Source organism: Saccostrea cucullata, unplaced genomic scaffold (assembly GCF_032062105.1).
Source record: "Saccostrea cucullata isolate Sc308-1 unplaced genomic scaffold, CSIRO_AGI_Scuc_v1 ctg225, whole genome shotgun sequence".
NCBI lineage: Eukaryota > Metazoa > Mollusca > Bivalvia > Ostreida > Ostreidae > Saccostrea > Saccostrea cuccullata.
In genome coordinates, this window is record NW_026924740.1 from 12,418 (window position 1) to 29,571 (window position 17,154).

General features: G+C 32.9%; 1 protein-coding gene across 1 annotated transcript in view; it reads right to left on the reverse strand.

Annotated features, from left to right (window-relative positions):
* Window positions 1-5,221: 5,221 nt before the first annotated feature.
* The window catches only part of LOC134267192 (dynactin subunit 1-like), a 29,487-nt gene continuing 17,554 nt past the window's right edge, over window positions 5,222-17,154 (reverse strand). The window contains 14 exon segments of the mRNA XM_062749415.1: window positions 5,222-6,167; window positions 6,506-6,601; window positions 7,066-7,157; window positions 8,473-8,530; window positions 8,774-8,923; window positions 9,260-9,331; window positions 9,721-9,794; window positions 12,084-12,223; window positions 13,564-13,706; window positions 13,992-14,120; window positions 14,844-14,937; window positions 15,067-15,119; window positions 15,122-15,189; window positions 17,105-17,128. Of these exon segments, the coding sequence (XP_062605399.1) occupies window positions 6,030-6,167; window positions 6,506-6,601; window positions 7,066-7,157; window positions 8,473-8,530; window positions 8,774-8,923; window positions 9,260-9,331; window positions 9,721-9,794; window positions 12,084-12,223; window positions 13,564-13,706; window positions 13,992-14,120; window positions 14,844-14,937; window positions 15,067-15,119; window positions 15,122-15,189; window positions 17,105-17,128 (1,331 nt within the window). The 3' untranslated portion in view covers window positions 5,222-6,029.

Consider the following 17,154-nt stretch of genomic DNA (forward strand, 5'->3'; position numbering starts at 1 on the left):
ATCCATATGCCCTGAAAAACTGCCGAATCACGCCGGATACTGTTATGTTCCCCGGAAACAGTTATGTTGCCCTCCCGAACACAGTTATGTTCCCTCGCGTGCAATCATTCTGCATATATTAATTACGTCGGGTTCGAAATTCACAGAGGCAGTTGCCAAGCAAACGCAAAAAGTTCCGTAAAAGTTAAAAAGTCGAGACAACGTCTGCGATTTGTTTATTTGAATTCAGAGGAATTAGATAATTTAATTGAGGAGAAAAATTCTTTAAATACAACAAAGGTTATCAACAAAAGTGTCAGCATACTAAAACATTCTGCCATGAAACAGGACGGGATATTTGAATTATTTCAGAATCATTCTCAACGTATACATATGTGTACATAATGTTCAGTAAATACGTTCGATGATCGATTTTGGGTTCAATGCTTAAAAATGTTATATACCATATATTACATGGCTTAATTCTCGGGCAGCAATACCAGAATATTTGCCCCCTCTGCCTGCGGCATCGGGCGACATAACACTCCAGGGCTTTCCTGTCACCGAGGGGCAAATATTCTGGTATGCTGCCCTCGAAGCCATGTAATATATGTATAATATTTTTTTTTATTTTGGTAACTGAAATTATACATCAAATATTAAAGGGATCCTTATTGCAAATACCAAAGTGTTAAGTTTAATTGTATAAGAAGTATAATTTTCCTATGAGTTGTTAGCTTTAACAGATCATACCAGGATCATGATTTTGATACGAGTTGTAAGCTACAACAGATTATACCAGGATCATGGTTTTAATACGAGTTGTTAACTACAATAGATCATACCAGGATCATGGTTTTAATACGAGTTGTTAACTACAATAGATCATACCAGGATCATGGTTTTAATTCGAGTTGTTAGCTACAATAGATCATACCAGGATCATGGTTTTAATACGAGTTGTTAGCTAAGATAGATCAAACCAGGATCGTGGTTTTCTTGCTAGTTGTTTAGTTTAACAGATCATCTCAGAACCATGATCCATGAGCTCATTTGCATGTGAAATTTTCCTACACCGAAATCATATCAAAACCATGATTTACACACGAGTCATTAGCATGATCCCTTTGGCTGTTTTTTCTGTATGGGGGTCCCGCTTGAAAAGCGGGAGGGTATATAGTAATCGTTAATTCCGTCCGTCCGTCCGTCCGTCTGTTACGCTTTAGGGTACCTATCTCTTATCCGCAACTCCTCTTATACCACTGAGTGAAATTTAATGAAACTTTCACAGAATCTTTATTACATATTGCCATTGTGCACCTCCTATTTTACTTTTTGATCTGACACATATTTTGGGTTTCCCGGCCATGGCAAATCATGGACTTTGTCATCAGTTATAACCATATGGGAGGCGGGGGGTATCATTTAGTGAGCTCATTGCTCACAGTACCTCTAGTTTAAAAATGCAGCATGTGGAGTACAGGATTGTGTACGTTTGCAGCCCTCAACTGGTAATTTATGGCGTCTCAATATGTGTAAAATTCTCGAAAATATGATAAACAGACTAAGCAAACAACTTTCTGTAGGGAAAAGAAATACTTGCCAGTTTTGCAATCAAGCTTTGTTTGTAAAAATTTCTCGTCACAACTGTATCATTATTATTTACATGTATTTATGCAGAATATTTCTATAAGTGCAAAAAATAAAGATATCTTGAGAGTAATGGCTTGTTTACAGTATATTTTGAGAGAGAATGGGAGTGAGAGATGTAATTTTTTTTCTCTTTTTTTCGAAAACAAACACGTATAACTTTTGCTATTACTTACAAGAATTTTAAAAACTTAAGGTTCATTGATACTCTGATAAGAGAGATAACTCTTAATGACATTAATGTCTATCATTCCTTTATCAGGTCTGGACGATTTCTAAATATGGAAGTCAAGAATGATAACGGAAAGTTGCTATAAATGTACATCAAGTACACGTAATTATTTTTTCTGTCCAATCAGACAACAGCATTTTTACACACCCCAAAACATATTTTAAAAGAACAAAAAGATAACACGTGCTTTTGTTTTTTTCCTCAATAAGATTTTTTTTAACAAAACATCTGTAGAAGTAAGATTTTTACCGTGAACAACCTTGACATTTTTATCTCGGTAAAGAAAAAAAATATGCACGATAGAATGTAATCGTTGACAGAGGTATAGATTGTACCAGCAAGTTTTTATCAAGTTCAATTATAACATTTACCAGAATATATTATATGATGGTAAATATAATTTTGCTTAGCCGTCCGATTTTCATCGATAATGCTTTAATTCCATGTGTATAGATCAACTCACACAAGTGTTTATCGTATGGACTACACACATATAGTTTTGAATTATCATGGGTTTCATGAGCGCCGAATACTTAGCTATGCAGAATTTAAATGGGTATAAGGAAAGGCGTATAACGTGGAGAAAAGAGAATCCTGTAATTATACATGAATGCGTTTTATCCCATGCCTCGCATATCAGAAACTGCATGGACTACTAATATTCTGTAATAAACACTCAAAAATAATAAAGACTGTTATCTTTTCGATAAGATCTTTATGTCAGGCTCTAAAAACTGAAAATTTACCATATTTATATCAATTTTTTAACGTAAGTTAAACCTCATTTGGAATTGCTACCTCCTAGAGACAGATTTTTTTTATTCCACTTAAAACGTATTCTAAGCTTTCAAGTCGTGTTTGTTCACGGTTGAAATTTCATAAATATTATATTATTCCCAAATGCGCATAAAATTTACAAAAAGTTTGTTCTAAAAAAATCTTTTGAGCAAAAAACTTAAAAACCACGTGTTTTATTTATTTTCTCATGGGTTTGTTTAAATGCTTTTATCTGATTGGTCAGAAGGATTAGTGCCTTGTTATACCCCCCGCTTGAAAAGCGGGAGGGTATATAGTGATCGGGATTTCCGTCCTTCCGTCTGTCTGTCCGTCCGTCTGTACGTCCGTCCTTCCGTCCGTCCGTCTGTTACGCTTTTTCTCTTATCCGCAACTCCTCTTATACTACTGAGTGAAATTTAATGAAACTTTCACAGAATCTTTATAACATATTGCCATTGTGCACCTCCTATTTTACGATTTTATTAAACACGTATTTAAGGTTTCCCAGAGCAAAATATGGACATTGCTATTTTTTGTTTACCTGTGACGTCACATAACAGAAGCTTCTGGATAATATTTGATAGGACGAGTTATTCCTCTTTACACATTACCGTAAAACAATATGAAGCAACACATCGACATTATGGGAGGCGGGGGGTATCATTTAGTGAGCTCATTGCTCACAGTACCTCTAGTTTATTCTGTGTATTAATAGCAATTCACGGTTATCGTTCTTTACTTCCTTATTTAGAAATCGTCCAGACCAATCGCAACTTCTCGGGCCTTTCCGACTAGCGGAAAAACGACCTCGAATGTATATGGTAGCCGCCATGACAACCCTCCTTTTTCATGATCTTGGAAATAAATGCATGGAGACCTTTTATCTGTGGAATATGGAGTTTAACTTTATTCAATGTAATGATATTACCTAAAATAAACCATAGAAGGGACTTCTAACTCCGTCTATCCTATATTTGATTAAACAGGAAATGTATAAATTTTTAACATCCGGTGATGTTAATACATTCGAGGTTGTTTTTCCGACCTCTGACGGAAAGACCCGAGATGATGCGATTGCGTCCAGACCTGTTTATAGATTTGGCCAGTTGAAGTGTCTTTTTTGTCCAATTTTGCCCGCAAGCTTTACTATAATTATTATACCCCCCGCTTGAAAAGCGGGAAGGTATATAGTAATCGTTAATTCCGTCCGTCCGTCCGTCCGTCTGTACGTCCGTCTGTCCGTCCGTCTGTTACGCTTTGGGGTACCTAGCTGCAATAATGTAGCCCTCTCCCTTCTTTTTTTTCTTTTTTTTTTTTTTTTGGGAGAGGGCTACAACTCCTTAGGATCTTTCTAATGGCGCAGCTGCGGGAGTGATTTGCTCCCGCACGGATTTCGGCTCAAATTAACAGTAAATGGCTATTTTATTAACATTTCTTACCTTGACTCCAAATTAGTAGTCATCCAAGACGTAAACCAATGCAAAAATATACAGAACGATCCCTATATCGCTTATTTTTCGTGTATGTCAACATCACAACTCGAATTTATCCGCCATGTTTACTGACCTTGATAGATTGTATTTTGGGACAGCCAATGAGAATTTAGGTTCTATAGGAGCGGATCTTTTTGGAATTCCCTTATTTTAAACATAAATATCGCTGCTTGCATAAAAATAACACTTAAAATGGTTTTATATATCTATGTTTTTGTGATGAAATTCAGCACATACATTTATAAACACCGATAATTGCTTTATTCAGTTGTTCTAAATTTCAAGCGAAAGTCTCATTACGTCACACGTGAACTGTCATGGCTGCTGAAGTAAACTACCAGGAAACATGCAGAGTTATTTTACAAGTTTTTCGCATTTAACGGGGTCTACTGTTGACAGTGAATAAAAAATTCGTCTTATTAGAAGTAAGTTGAATGTAAAAATAATTTATTTTGCCTGCAGTCGCTCCTATTAAAAAAAAATATTTGCACCATTACGAAGATGCGATGGAATTGTAGCCCTCTCCAGAAAACATCAGATTAAAAAAAATCGGAGAGGGCTACATTATTGCAGCTATGGGGTACCCATCTCTTATCCGCAACTCCTCTTATACCACTGAATGAAATTTGATGAAACTTTCACAGAATCTTTATTACATATTGCCATTGTGCACCTCCTATTTTACTTTTTGATCCGACACATATTTTGGGTTTTCCGGCCACAGGAAAACATGGACTTTTTCACCAGTTATAACCATATGGGAGGCGGGGGGTATCATTTAGTGAGCTCATCGCTCACAATACCTCTAGTTTGTATTTTACTTATAAAGCACATTTCAAGCAGCATTTTATTTTAGAGAGAAGAGGGTTTATGAACCTTAATTCAACCCAATTTATGCCAAATGGAATTTCTATGTTTGAACAGGTCTCAAACATAACACTTCATTTCAAAAATAAAGTAACACAACCCTTGGAAATTATTCATTGCAAATTAAATCAATTTGCTATTAGCATAAGTTTATTTTGTGTCCCATGGATTAATCACCTTCATGACCAGTAATGAGTATCCATAACATACAAAAAAAAAACAATATAAATAGCACTATTTATTATCAAGCATTACATGTACCATGATAGAGAAATGTCATTTTTTCCCAGTTAAGCCCCATCTGTCTTCCTTGTTAAATGAAGAGAGTTGGGTGCAGATACTTTAAAGATTCTTTCACAGCACTTTCCTCGAAATTTGTCATTAATAAAGAGAATTGACATATTATACAAAAAAAATGTTTTCAAAAATCAAATGTGAATTACAAGTTAACATCTACTAGTATGCAATACATGATAACTCTGGTCTGTAACTTTTCATCTTTCAAATTTGTTCAAAATAAATATTACACATGCTGTTAACAACACATCAAAATTGATATCTAACATTTGTTCATCATTTTTATAAGTAAATTCATGATAACTCCATTTTACACTTAATGGAATATATACTGTAGTATATATGTTTTCCGATTTCTCCACTTAAAGAAAACTTTTTAAGTAAACTGATGTTAAAAGTATTGCTTTCTTTGCATATTATTTTTTCTAACTTTACATGTAGTTTACTCTTCACAAAACTAATACAAGTACATGTGCAAAACAAACTGATTCAAAAATGTTAACATCAGAGAAACTTGTGCTTATTGTTTATCTTAAATCTAATCTATTATTTCTTGAAATTCTGATTTCATCCAAAGCAAGAATTTAGTGTAATGAACACTGCAAGTTATTTCCCCCCTAGTCAGTGAAACAATTTCTTTAAGAATATTGCACAACAAAACATCCACCAAGCGGACAGAATTTCTCTTCAGCCTCTACACCTCAGTAAATAATTTATCTAAATCCCACACTAAATCAGTGAACGAAGGCCGAGTGGATTTCTTTTAATCGTGTTGGCTGGAGATTAAGCGGTATTATCTCCCCTTGTCCTGACTTGGTTGGTATAGATATACGCCCTATCAGCTGGCTCTCCGCGCTCTTCTCATGTAACATCTGTTAAAAAATATACATTTCAGATTGTTATAGAACATACAATATATCATTCTATAGATTTCATAGACTGTAAAAATAACTATACTGGCCATTAGAGACTTCAAAGTTAATAATTTACAATATTTACAATATATATGTAGATTTCAAAGAATGATTAAAAAAACCTGGCAGTGCATAAACTTTATCTTTAAGACTACAATATGTATTTGTACTCTACAGCTATTGATGAGTTAAAATTCTGAAGGGAAAAAAAACCTTTTGGAACAGTCAAAAGCTTCAATTTTTGAAGATTTATAATCAGCATTATTTTTTAATCTTGTTTTAAATTTGTGACTCACCCTGGCGAACTCTGGGGTGGGGAATGTTGACAGGTCGGTCCTGACCTGTCCCCCCGTTCTGTTAGCAGCCAGGAGGTTGGTGATCTGGACTTGTAGCTGTAAAGGGAAAACAAAGGTCATTAAATTTATAACTCAGGATGATTTAGCTTCATAAAACATTTGTTCAAATTTTAATGATCCTATTATTCAAATATCTATTTAATCCTATTTGAATAATAATGACACAGATATTGTTACAAGTTAGTTGCTTTTCATCGAACTCTTTGATTCTTTAAGTCATTTTTTTTTTGTTGTTGTTATTAAAACCTTAAAGGTTCCATTCAAAGCTTCAGCACTGCACTGAATGAAGAATTAAAACTCCTTATCTCAAACTTAACTGGACTGATGAGAACCCTCCTGACTTTCAAGATATTGAGGGTAAACATACTTGAAGAAAAAGGGCATGTAATTCAAAATCACTTTGACATATCCATGCTATTCAAGATAATTGAAGTTCAGCTGTATATTCTTTGATGAACATAGTTCAATTAATAAGACTTGATGTTATGGCTTGTACTAACCTGTTGAGTTTTCTTCTCCATTAAGGTCAGTCGAGCAGTTCTGGCCACCAACTCACGCGCCGGGTTACTGGTCTCTGTCAAAGGCTCATGTCCTGAGAACAATGGACACAAAAAGAGTCAAAATAAACTTACATACCTAACTTACACTTTATCTATAATAATACCTAACTTACACTTTATCTATAATAATACCTTAATACCTAACTTACACTTTATCTATAATAATACCTAACTTACACTTTATCTATAATAATACCTAACTTACACTTTATCTGTAATAATACCTAACTTACACTTTATCTATAATAATACCTAACTTACATTTATCTATAATAATACCTAACTTACACTTAATCTATAATAATACCTAACTTACACTTTATCTGTAATAATACCTAACTTACACTTTATCTGTAATAATACCTAACTTACACTTTATCTGTAATAATACCTAACTTACACTTTATCTGTAATAATACCTAACTTACACTTTATCTATAATAATACCTAACTTATACTTTATCTATAATAATACCTAACTTACACTTTATCTATAATAATACCTAACTTACACTTTATCTATAATAATCCCTAACTTACACTTTATCTATAATAATCCCTAACTTACACTTTATCTATAATAATCCCTAACTAACACTTTATCTATAATAATCCCTAACTTACACTTTATCTACGATAATCCCTAACTAACACTTTATCTACGATAATCCCTTACTTACACTTTATCTATAATAATCCCTAACTTACACTTTATCTACGATAATCCCTAACTAACACTTTATCTACGATAATCCCTTACTTACACTTTATCTACGATAATCCCTAACTAACACTTTATCTACACTTTATTTTTTGGTCCCCCAAAAACACGTTGCCATCCTGGAGTTTTTTTTAGTTAAGGGTAGGAAAATTTTTTTCTGGATTTTTTATTTATTTATTTTTTTTTTTGACGATTAAAACTTCAGACTCCTGTGCTATAATAATACCTAACTTACACTCTATCTATAATAATCTGGATTTCACGGCATCAGGTATCTTCAAAAAATTCAAATAAGCTGGAAATATGACTTGGTGAAACAGTAAAGTTTATAGTACATTACTGTTTATCTTGATATGAACCATTAGTTTATAGTTCATGACTGTTTATTTTGATATGAACCATTAGTTTATAGTTCCTGACTGTTTATCTTGATATGAACAATTAGTTTATAGTTCATGAGTGTGTACATCTTGATATGACCAATAATTTGGCTTTAACATCAAAAGTGGTCAATTTCCTGTTTATACTTGGTAATCTGACATTCATCCTACAAGTAAATAAATGGTCCTCGACTGGTTTTACTTAATAATCTGATAATTTTACCTATAAATTTAAACTTCCCTTACCAGGCTTTCGTTTGGTGATATCAATAACTCTAGGGCAGGCACACATCATATTCACTTCCTAAAACAAAGTCAAATTTTATTAACTTTTGATTTTTAATAAGCATAAAGTAAAACTGACAAAGTACAGAAATCATTCATAGTATACCTGTTCATATAAAAAGCTCTAAGATTCAACATACATTAGCTAATTCACTCTTCAACTTTTTGAATTTCCTTCTCAAAGTAGAGTATTAAATGGTGATTAGTGCATACTCTGTATATATACTTCAACAATCTGCTTTTTGAGAAAGAGAGCTCTTACCCCCAGCAGTTTAACTGTGTCCTTGCGGAGACTGGTCAGCTGATCTCTCCCTGTCGCGTCCTCTGGTAAATCTTTGGTCACACCAGGAGTACTGGACAAACCCACAGACTTCTTGGGAACTCTCAAGGGAGGTAATTTAGCCATTTGTTCCTGAAAAATTTTATTATAATTTTCTCTTTCTCTAAATGGGGGGTAAAATATCTCTATCTTAATTAATTCTCTGAATAGTTTATTCATCAAATATATAACATTTATCATCATGATGTTTTTAATGGACAAGGAATTGAGATATGTTCTAAAGTAGAAGAACACAAATTAGAAATGTTATTCTTAAATAGAATGAAAATAGTCAATCATGGCTTTAAAATTCCAGGTTCAGTTCACCTCAGGCTGCCATAGTACATAACGTTAATCAAAACTGCTCAACACAGATCTAGAAGTAGATTCTTTTTATTTGGAGGTGGGTGGGAAGAATTTAAGTCTCACCTTCATTTTGTCTGACTTCAGTCTAATGTTCTCATCCTTTACTGACTTCAAAGCCTCTCTCAGTGAAGTGATCTGTAGAAAAGAAATATCAGTTAAAAGATTTAAACCTTCAGTTAAATTAAACACCAATTTAAGTTATTTAATTTTTTTCTATCTTTTTTGAGGAAAATGATTTTAAGCAGTTGTATTCTGGATTAGTTACTTTCATTACCTATTTAAAAAATCATCATTCATTTGTATTTATAAAACTCTTTGACATCTACCGGTAATTCCAATATATAAAAAAAAAAATTAAACTTTCCCTACCTTTGCAAATATCTATCACTGAAACAAGTCATCCCTGTGCAAGTTCAGTGCTACATAGTGTACAAAATTACAATAGCTGGTGTAGGTGTTTATGTTTAAAAACAAATGAAGAGTTACCTGTAATTTAGGACATATATTAGACTAGTAGGAATTACCTGTTGTATGAGGTAGGGGGAGTCCTGTATGGGGAAACCTCCCCCTGAGTGGACAGGAGACCCTGGGGAGGAAGCTGAAGCACTTAGAGAATGACAGAGGCGGGTCATTGTATTTAACTATATAAAGCAGAACCCCTGACCCTGGGGAATTACATTTTGATTAGGCATATTGTATAATGTGTAATCTCACTCCATTACAAGCACATAGCTATATATTATATATATGGTAACTCATATGCCTTGCTTTTGTGGTGTTTTAAATAGGCTGTCACTAACTATAAAATTCTAATTATAAATTAAAAATGTCCAGTTAATGATATTCATTTACATATAAAATTATAAATACCGTGTAAGTCACATATTGTACACCTGTAATTTACCTGTAATTCTATTTTTATGAGGTAGGGGCATTTAATTTTGGTAATTCTATTATCAGCTGTTGTATGAGGTAGGGGCAGTCACATATTGTACACCTGTAATTACCTGTAATTCTATATATTACCTGTTGTATGAGGTAGGCGGAGTCACATATTGTACACATGTAATTCACCTGTAATTCTATATATTAACTGTTGTAATAGCATATTGTATAGTTAACATTATATAAAAATCACTAAAATTGTTTAATTTACCAGTAATTCTATATATTACCTGTTGGATGAGGTAGGGGCAGTCACATATTGTTAACCTGTAATTTACCTGTAATTCTATATATTAACTGTTGTATGAGGTAGGGGCAGTCACATATTGTACACCTGTAATTACCTGTAATTCTATATATTACCTGTTGGATGAGGTAGGGGGAGTCACATATTGTACACCTGTAATTTACCTGTAATTCTATATATTACCTGTTGGATGAGGTAGGGGGAATCCTGTATGCTACAACTGTTAATTACCTGTGATATTGTAATTACCTGTTGTATGAGGTAGGGGGAGTCACATATTGTACACCTGTAATTTACCTGTAATTCTATATATTACCTGTTGGATGAGGTAGGGGGAATCCTGTATACTACACCTGTAACTCTATAATTACCTGTTGTATAAGGTAGGGGGAATCCTGTATACTACACCTGTAATTCTATAATTACCTGCTGGATGAGGTAGGGGGAGTCCTGTATACTACACATGTTAATTACCTGTGATATTGTAAACTTTAATCAAATAATTTATTATATAACCTGTTGGATGGTTCCATGAAACCTCCCCCTGAGTGGACAGGTGACCCCGGGGAAGAAGCTGAAGCAGAAAGCATGAGAGGCGGGTCATTGTTATTGTAAGGTCATAAAGCTCAGAATACAGTGATCAGGCATATTGTTTAATGTGTAATCTCACTCCATTTCAAGCACATAACTATATAAAATATATATGATAACTTATATGCCTTGCCATGGTGGTGTTTTAAATAGGCTATCACTTAATATAAAATTCTAAATATAAATTAAGAATGTCCAATTAATGATATTAATTTACATATAAAATTATAAATAGTTTTTGGACAACTTATTTATGGCTTAACTTCCAGAAATTGGCTAAATTTTAGCAGCATTGTTTCTCTACATATCTTCATTTTACATTTTTCCTTGATTCATAAATTAGCCAATGTATTCAAGTGCTTTTTACTTTTTTGATTTTATCTATCCTATAGGTATATGAAAATGTTATTCTTGATTTCTAAAATTTTTAAGTTTCCACAAAATATTAAAACTTTAATCAAATAATTTATTTAAAGTGGTTCATGAATTTCTTTCAGACTCAATGTTTCTCTCTAAAATTAAAACCAATATAAAGTCTATGCTAAATGTCAAGAAAAACAATCATTATGGCTACTGTATACAGGGATATTTTTGCCAGCATTTTTTTTTCGTCCCATTCGCCCTACTCATAGGTGGGAAAATTCAAAATGGGGCGAATTCAACAATGCAGTATAATTTCTTAAAAAGAATTGTTATTGGGCATATTTGAAACAGGGCAAAATTATTTGCAAGTGTGAAAGGGCGAAAATAATGTGGGGTGAAAAATAACCCTGTGTACAGTATTTTTCTGGAGCATATAAAGCAATCATTATCAAGCTTCAATATTAAATATAAATTGCTGCAGCAAAAATGGAAATTGAAATTTATTTCACCATATATGTAATTTTTATCACCTTTATGGCTGTAAGAAATATTTGAATCATTATAAATTATATCTTATACTAAGTTTCTTCTTGTTTTAACTGAAGGTAAAAAATAGTCTTCAGCAATATTTCTCTTTTATTTTTAATCACTGAATCCTGACCACTATCATTAACCTTTGTCCTCTATAATTGAAACCTGAACCCTATCATTAACCTTTGACCCCTATTACTGAACACTCACCTGGTTGTGTAGCTTGCCTGGTGATTCCCTCGATGAGTGTTTTCTTGGAGAGTATTTTCAGCCTCTCCTTGAGTTCTATTTTCTCTTGTTCCAGAGTGTCAATGTCCTGTTGTAGAGCATCCATTGTCTCCTCAAATTCCCTGTAAACAAAGATCATCAATGTAAATGTAAATTACAATAAACAGAGATGATAGCTATACTTTACAGTTTAAAGAGATGATAGCAGTAAAATTAGCTGATGTTTGTTTTGTTGTTAATGAAAACATACATTTCAAATCATTATACAAATGACATAAAGAAACCATACAAATGGGAATAATTTGTGCAGAATTAGGATTATATAAAGCTCACTTTTCCTTCTTTATGAGCTGAGCATAACTCACTTTTCTTTCTTTCTGAGCTGAGCACTACTCATATTTTTTTCTGAGCTGAGCACAACTCACTTTTCCTTCTTACAGAGCTTAGCACTGCTCACTTTTCCTTCTTACTGAGCTATGCACTACTCACTTTTCCTTCTTACTGAGCTATGCACTACTCACTTTTCCTTCTTACTGAGCTTAGCACTACTCACTTTTCCTTCTTACTGAGCTATGCACTACTCACTTTTCCTTCTTACTGAGCTATGCACTACTCACTTTTCTTTCCTTCTGAGCTGTGCACTACTCACTTTTCCTTCTTCCTGAGCTATGCACTACTCACTTTTCTTTCTGAGTTGAGCACTACTTGCTTGTCTTCCTTTCTGAGCTGAGCACTACTCACTTTTCTTTCTGAGCTGAGCACTTATCACTTTTCTTACTCACATTTCTTTCTTTCTGAGCTGAGCATTACTCACTTTTCTTTCTAATTGAGCTGAGCACTACTCACTTTTCTTTCTAATTGAGCTGAGTACTACTCTCTTTTCTTTCTGAGCTGAGCACTACTCACTTTTCCTTCTTACAGAGCTTAGCACTGCTCACTTTTCCTTCTTACTGAGCTATGCACTACTCACTTTTCCTTCTTTCTGAGCTGAGCATTACTCTTTTTTTTTCTTTTCCTTCTTAATATGAGCTGCTAGCACTACTAACTTTTCTGAGCTATGCACTAATTGAGCTAGCACTACTCACTTTTCTTTTACTGAGGTGAGCACTACTGTGCTATGCACTTACTTTTCTTCTGAGCTGAGCTCTGCACTATTCACTTTTCCTTCTCACTGAGCTGAGCACTACTCACTTTTTTCTGAGCTATGCACTACTCACTTTTCTTTCTTTCTGAGCTTTGCACTACTCACTTTTCCTTCTTTCTGAGCTATGCACTACTCTTTTTTTCTTTCTTTTTGAGCTGAGCATTACTCACATTTCTTTCTTTCTGAGCTGAGCATTACTCACTTTTCTTTCTGAGGTGAGCACTACTCACTTACTTTTCTTTCTGAGCTGAGCACTACTCACTTTTCTTTATGAGGTGAGCACTACTCATTTTTCTTTCTGAGCTGAGTACTACTCACTTTTCTTTCTTTCTGAGCTGAGCCAGGAGCTCGTCGTGTTTTCGCTGTAGCTTGTCCAGCTTGCTGTCCCCATCTTTTGTCGCGTTCTCTAATTTCTTCTCCAGAAGGCCGATTCTGACCTGCATCTCACTCACTTCCTCTCGCTGTAAATAATTACAAGTTTAGGTTTTCATTGGTAGAAGACAACTAGAAGTGTATTATAAGAAAAGGTTTATTTCAGTCAACTTTTTATATCATTTCCTTGACTTGTGAAATGACATACATTCAATATGCATTATATATCCTCTTGACAGTTTAAAGCATAAATCCAATTCCTCACCTTCCTATAAACTTAAAGTTAATTCATTTTAGTATAAATTAAGTATATATCTTCTTGTTCTTTCACACTCAACTTCATTTTCATCTTGATTTAGAATTCTTTTACTCACCTTCTTTTTGATCTCCAGTTTGAGTTCCTTCACGCTGTCTTCCTTGGCCTCCATTTTGTGCTTCATCTGATCCATCTCAGCGATCTGGGCTTTAACAGTCTTAGCTCTCAGCACCACAGGTGGCACAGGCTGCAACACAGCAACATTACATTAGAGAAAACCATGAAATAGTTATGTCATCACAGCAAGATTATATGGAGTATAAAAAATCATAGAAAAAGTTATCCATTCTGTTTATTTCAGCAATCTGGGCAATTAAATTTTTGAAACAAGCAATAGTTATTTCTCTAGTATTTTATTTTTCATGATTAAAATGTATTTCAGTAAACAATTTGACATACGGTTTTGTCGTGAACCACAGCAACATTATATAGACATCCTAAAACATATCAAAGAAAACCAAATGATGCCTATAATACAAGTTATAGCAACACAGCAACATTACATAGAGAAAACCATAGAAAAGTTATGGCAACACAGCAACATTACATAAAAAACACATAGAAAAGTTATAGCAACACAGCAACATCACATAGAGAAAACCATAGAAAATTATAGCAACACAGCAACGTTACATAGAGAAAACCATAGAAAATTATAGCAACACAGCAACATTATATAGAGAAAACCATAGAAAAGTTATAGCAACATTACATAACATAGCAATTATGATAGAATGACTTATAGCATCTAATTCTAGGTTTGGTTACTGAAAAATTGTATTGCAATATATCTTAATATCAAATTCTTTAATATTAATGCAATGTATCATAGTTATTTCTCTATTAGCTATTTTTATTTTTAATTACAATGGTTAAAATGTATATTTCAGTAAACAATTTGACTTAGTACCGTTTTGTCGTGAGTACCGTCAAAGTCATACTCTCCATTCTCCATAGCATTAGCCACCTTATTCATTGTACCCACGATTTTACCAAACGACGTCCTAAATAATATCAAATGATGACTTTTATAAAAAAAATGTATCTTGATAACAATTCCTCATTACTTGTCAAACAACAGTTCTCTTTATAATACTGGTTTGAACTATTTGATTTGCTTCATTAAATATCACCTCAGACATTCGTAAGGTCCAGCGTCGTCTTTGCCTTTACACTTTGTGCCAAATTTGGTTCAAATTGGAAAGCGATTTCAGAGAAGAAGCAGAAAATCTTTTTTGGCATCAGACCTTCAGAGTCTTTAACACAAACAGAGTAAAAATTTCATAGAGTTGAATTGAGAAGCTGGAAATACATAAAATCAATATTTCTGACACATTGCAAGAAAGGAATTATTTAATGTTTTATTTAAAATGAGTTTTAACATGGAAAAATTAAAACAGAAATCTTAACAGTAAACAAGCAACGTGTAATACAAAAAACACACACAAACACAAGTGATTTTAACATGTTTAAAAAATCTTACTGTTTTAAAATTATCAAAAGATATACTTCATCAAATTCAATATATTTTTTATTTATGTATATATTTTTAATGTACTTATTCAATTTTCTCTGATATTTATTTTATTGATTTTTGTTAATTTCAATCCAGTACTAATGAGGGTTATTTGTTAATTACGCATTCCATATCACTCATTACCATCCTTAGGTTTCAACCACGATACAACGCTGTCTAGAAGAAAAAATCAACCCATGCAAAGAGAAAAGTTATAAATATATATCACTGCAGTAAGTATAATAACACAGCTGAAATTTACAGGAATTTAAAAAGAAAACTCATCACATTTGAAAATGAGAAGAATGTTTTGCAGCCTAATTCACAAATTTTAAAAGCTAAAGAGCTCATTGGTGGCAAGGACTGACCAAGAACTATAAGTCATACTCAGTTGGCTTTCAAAAAAAACCTTTAAACTTTATTAAGGCTTTCAAAAATTTTTAAAGTTTCTCCTTTAAACTTTATAACCTACATTAAACAATAACTTGATATTAGGCTAAAGCATCATGTTACAGATTGATTGAGGCTAAAGCATAATCAAGGAGACATCCCAGATCATCAAATAAATGTTTGTCATAGTCTTATGAAACTCATGCTCATCGTGAAAATGGAAGGAAAAAGGAGAGTTTTTAATTAGTATCCATAACTTACTCCAATATTCACTAAAGTAATCTATTAATTTATAATCAACTGAACTGATAAACTTGTTTTTAAAAAATAAGTTTTTTTAAGGATAAAGCTGCATCAAAGTAAATATTTACTTTTAAACTAATTGCTGGAACATAACATTAACTTTATAACTGTCAATAACAACAACATATAACATAACAAAATATATTCAATATAATATAAATATTAACACGATAAACCAGTTTTTAAACATCTGAATAGAAATCACTCAATTTCAGAAAAACATGCTGATCTCAATGATCTCATGCTCAGACTTACAAGGAAAGAGATAAACTCAACCACTCAACACACCAGCAACAAAATCTCAACAGAGGCAATTCAGACTAAATATAGATTTTGCAGTTATGTCCCTTTTTTAACATCTCTACAGTTTCTCTGCCTAGTTTTGCTGTCAGGGTTGATTAAATAATAAATATTATTCTCTCTTCCACAACTTTTCAATGTCCATTCACCTGTCACTGTGATGGGGAAATACTGTACTCATATAAATTTCAGATTAAAAAATGAGATGGATTTTAAAAAGAAATAAAGAAATTTTAAGTCTTTCCCATTTTTCTTTTAACTTGCAGAATTAAAAAGTTAGCTGTAACCCTATGCTAGAAAACAAAAAATACTATTTATGAGATATCTCTGAAAAACTTAAAATGTATGTTTGATTCACTAGCTTTTATTTCAATCCAATTTTTACTAGCCATTTTTCAGTGACTACTTGCAGTTTTAGCCAAACATTCAAGTATGTAGATGTAGACACTAACTACTAGTATCTTCTTTACTAGTGATAAAACAATATTGTTTTATCAGTAAAAATCAACTATTCTTTTATATGTTTATCAGATCGAATTTTTGAAATACTATAAAGCCAGCATCCTAGTGAAGCAATTGTTGCTAAATTGAGTTGCTGCTGGTTGCTGATGTTGCTATTTTCAGAAAATAAAAGACAGTAGCAGGCCTATAGAATGTGTTACCATGGTAGTCCTCCAGTTTTCCTCCTAGCAACAATACACAGCAAAATATA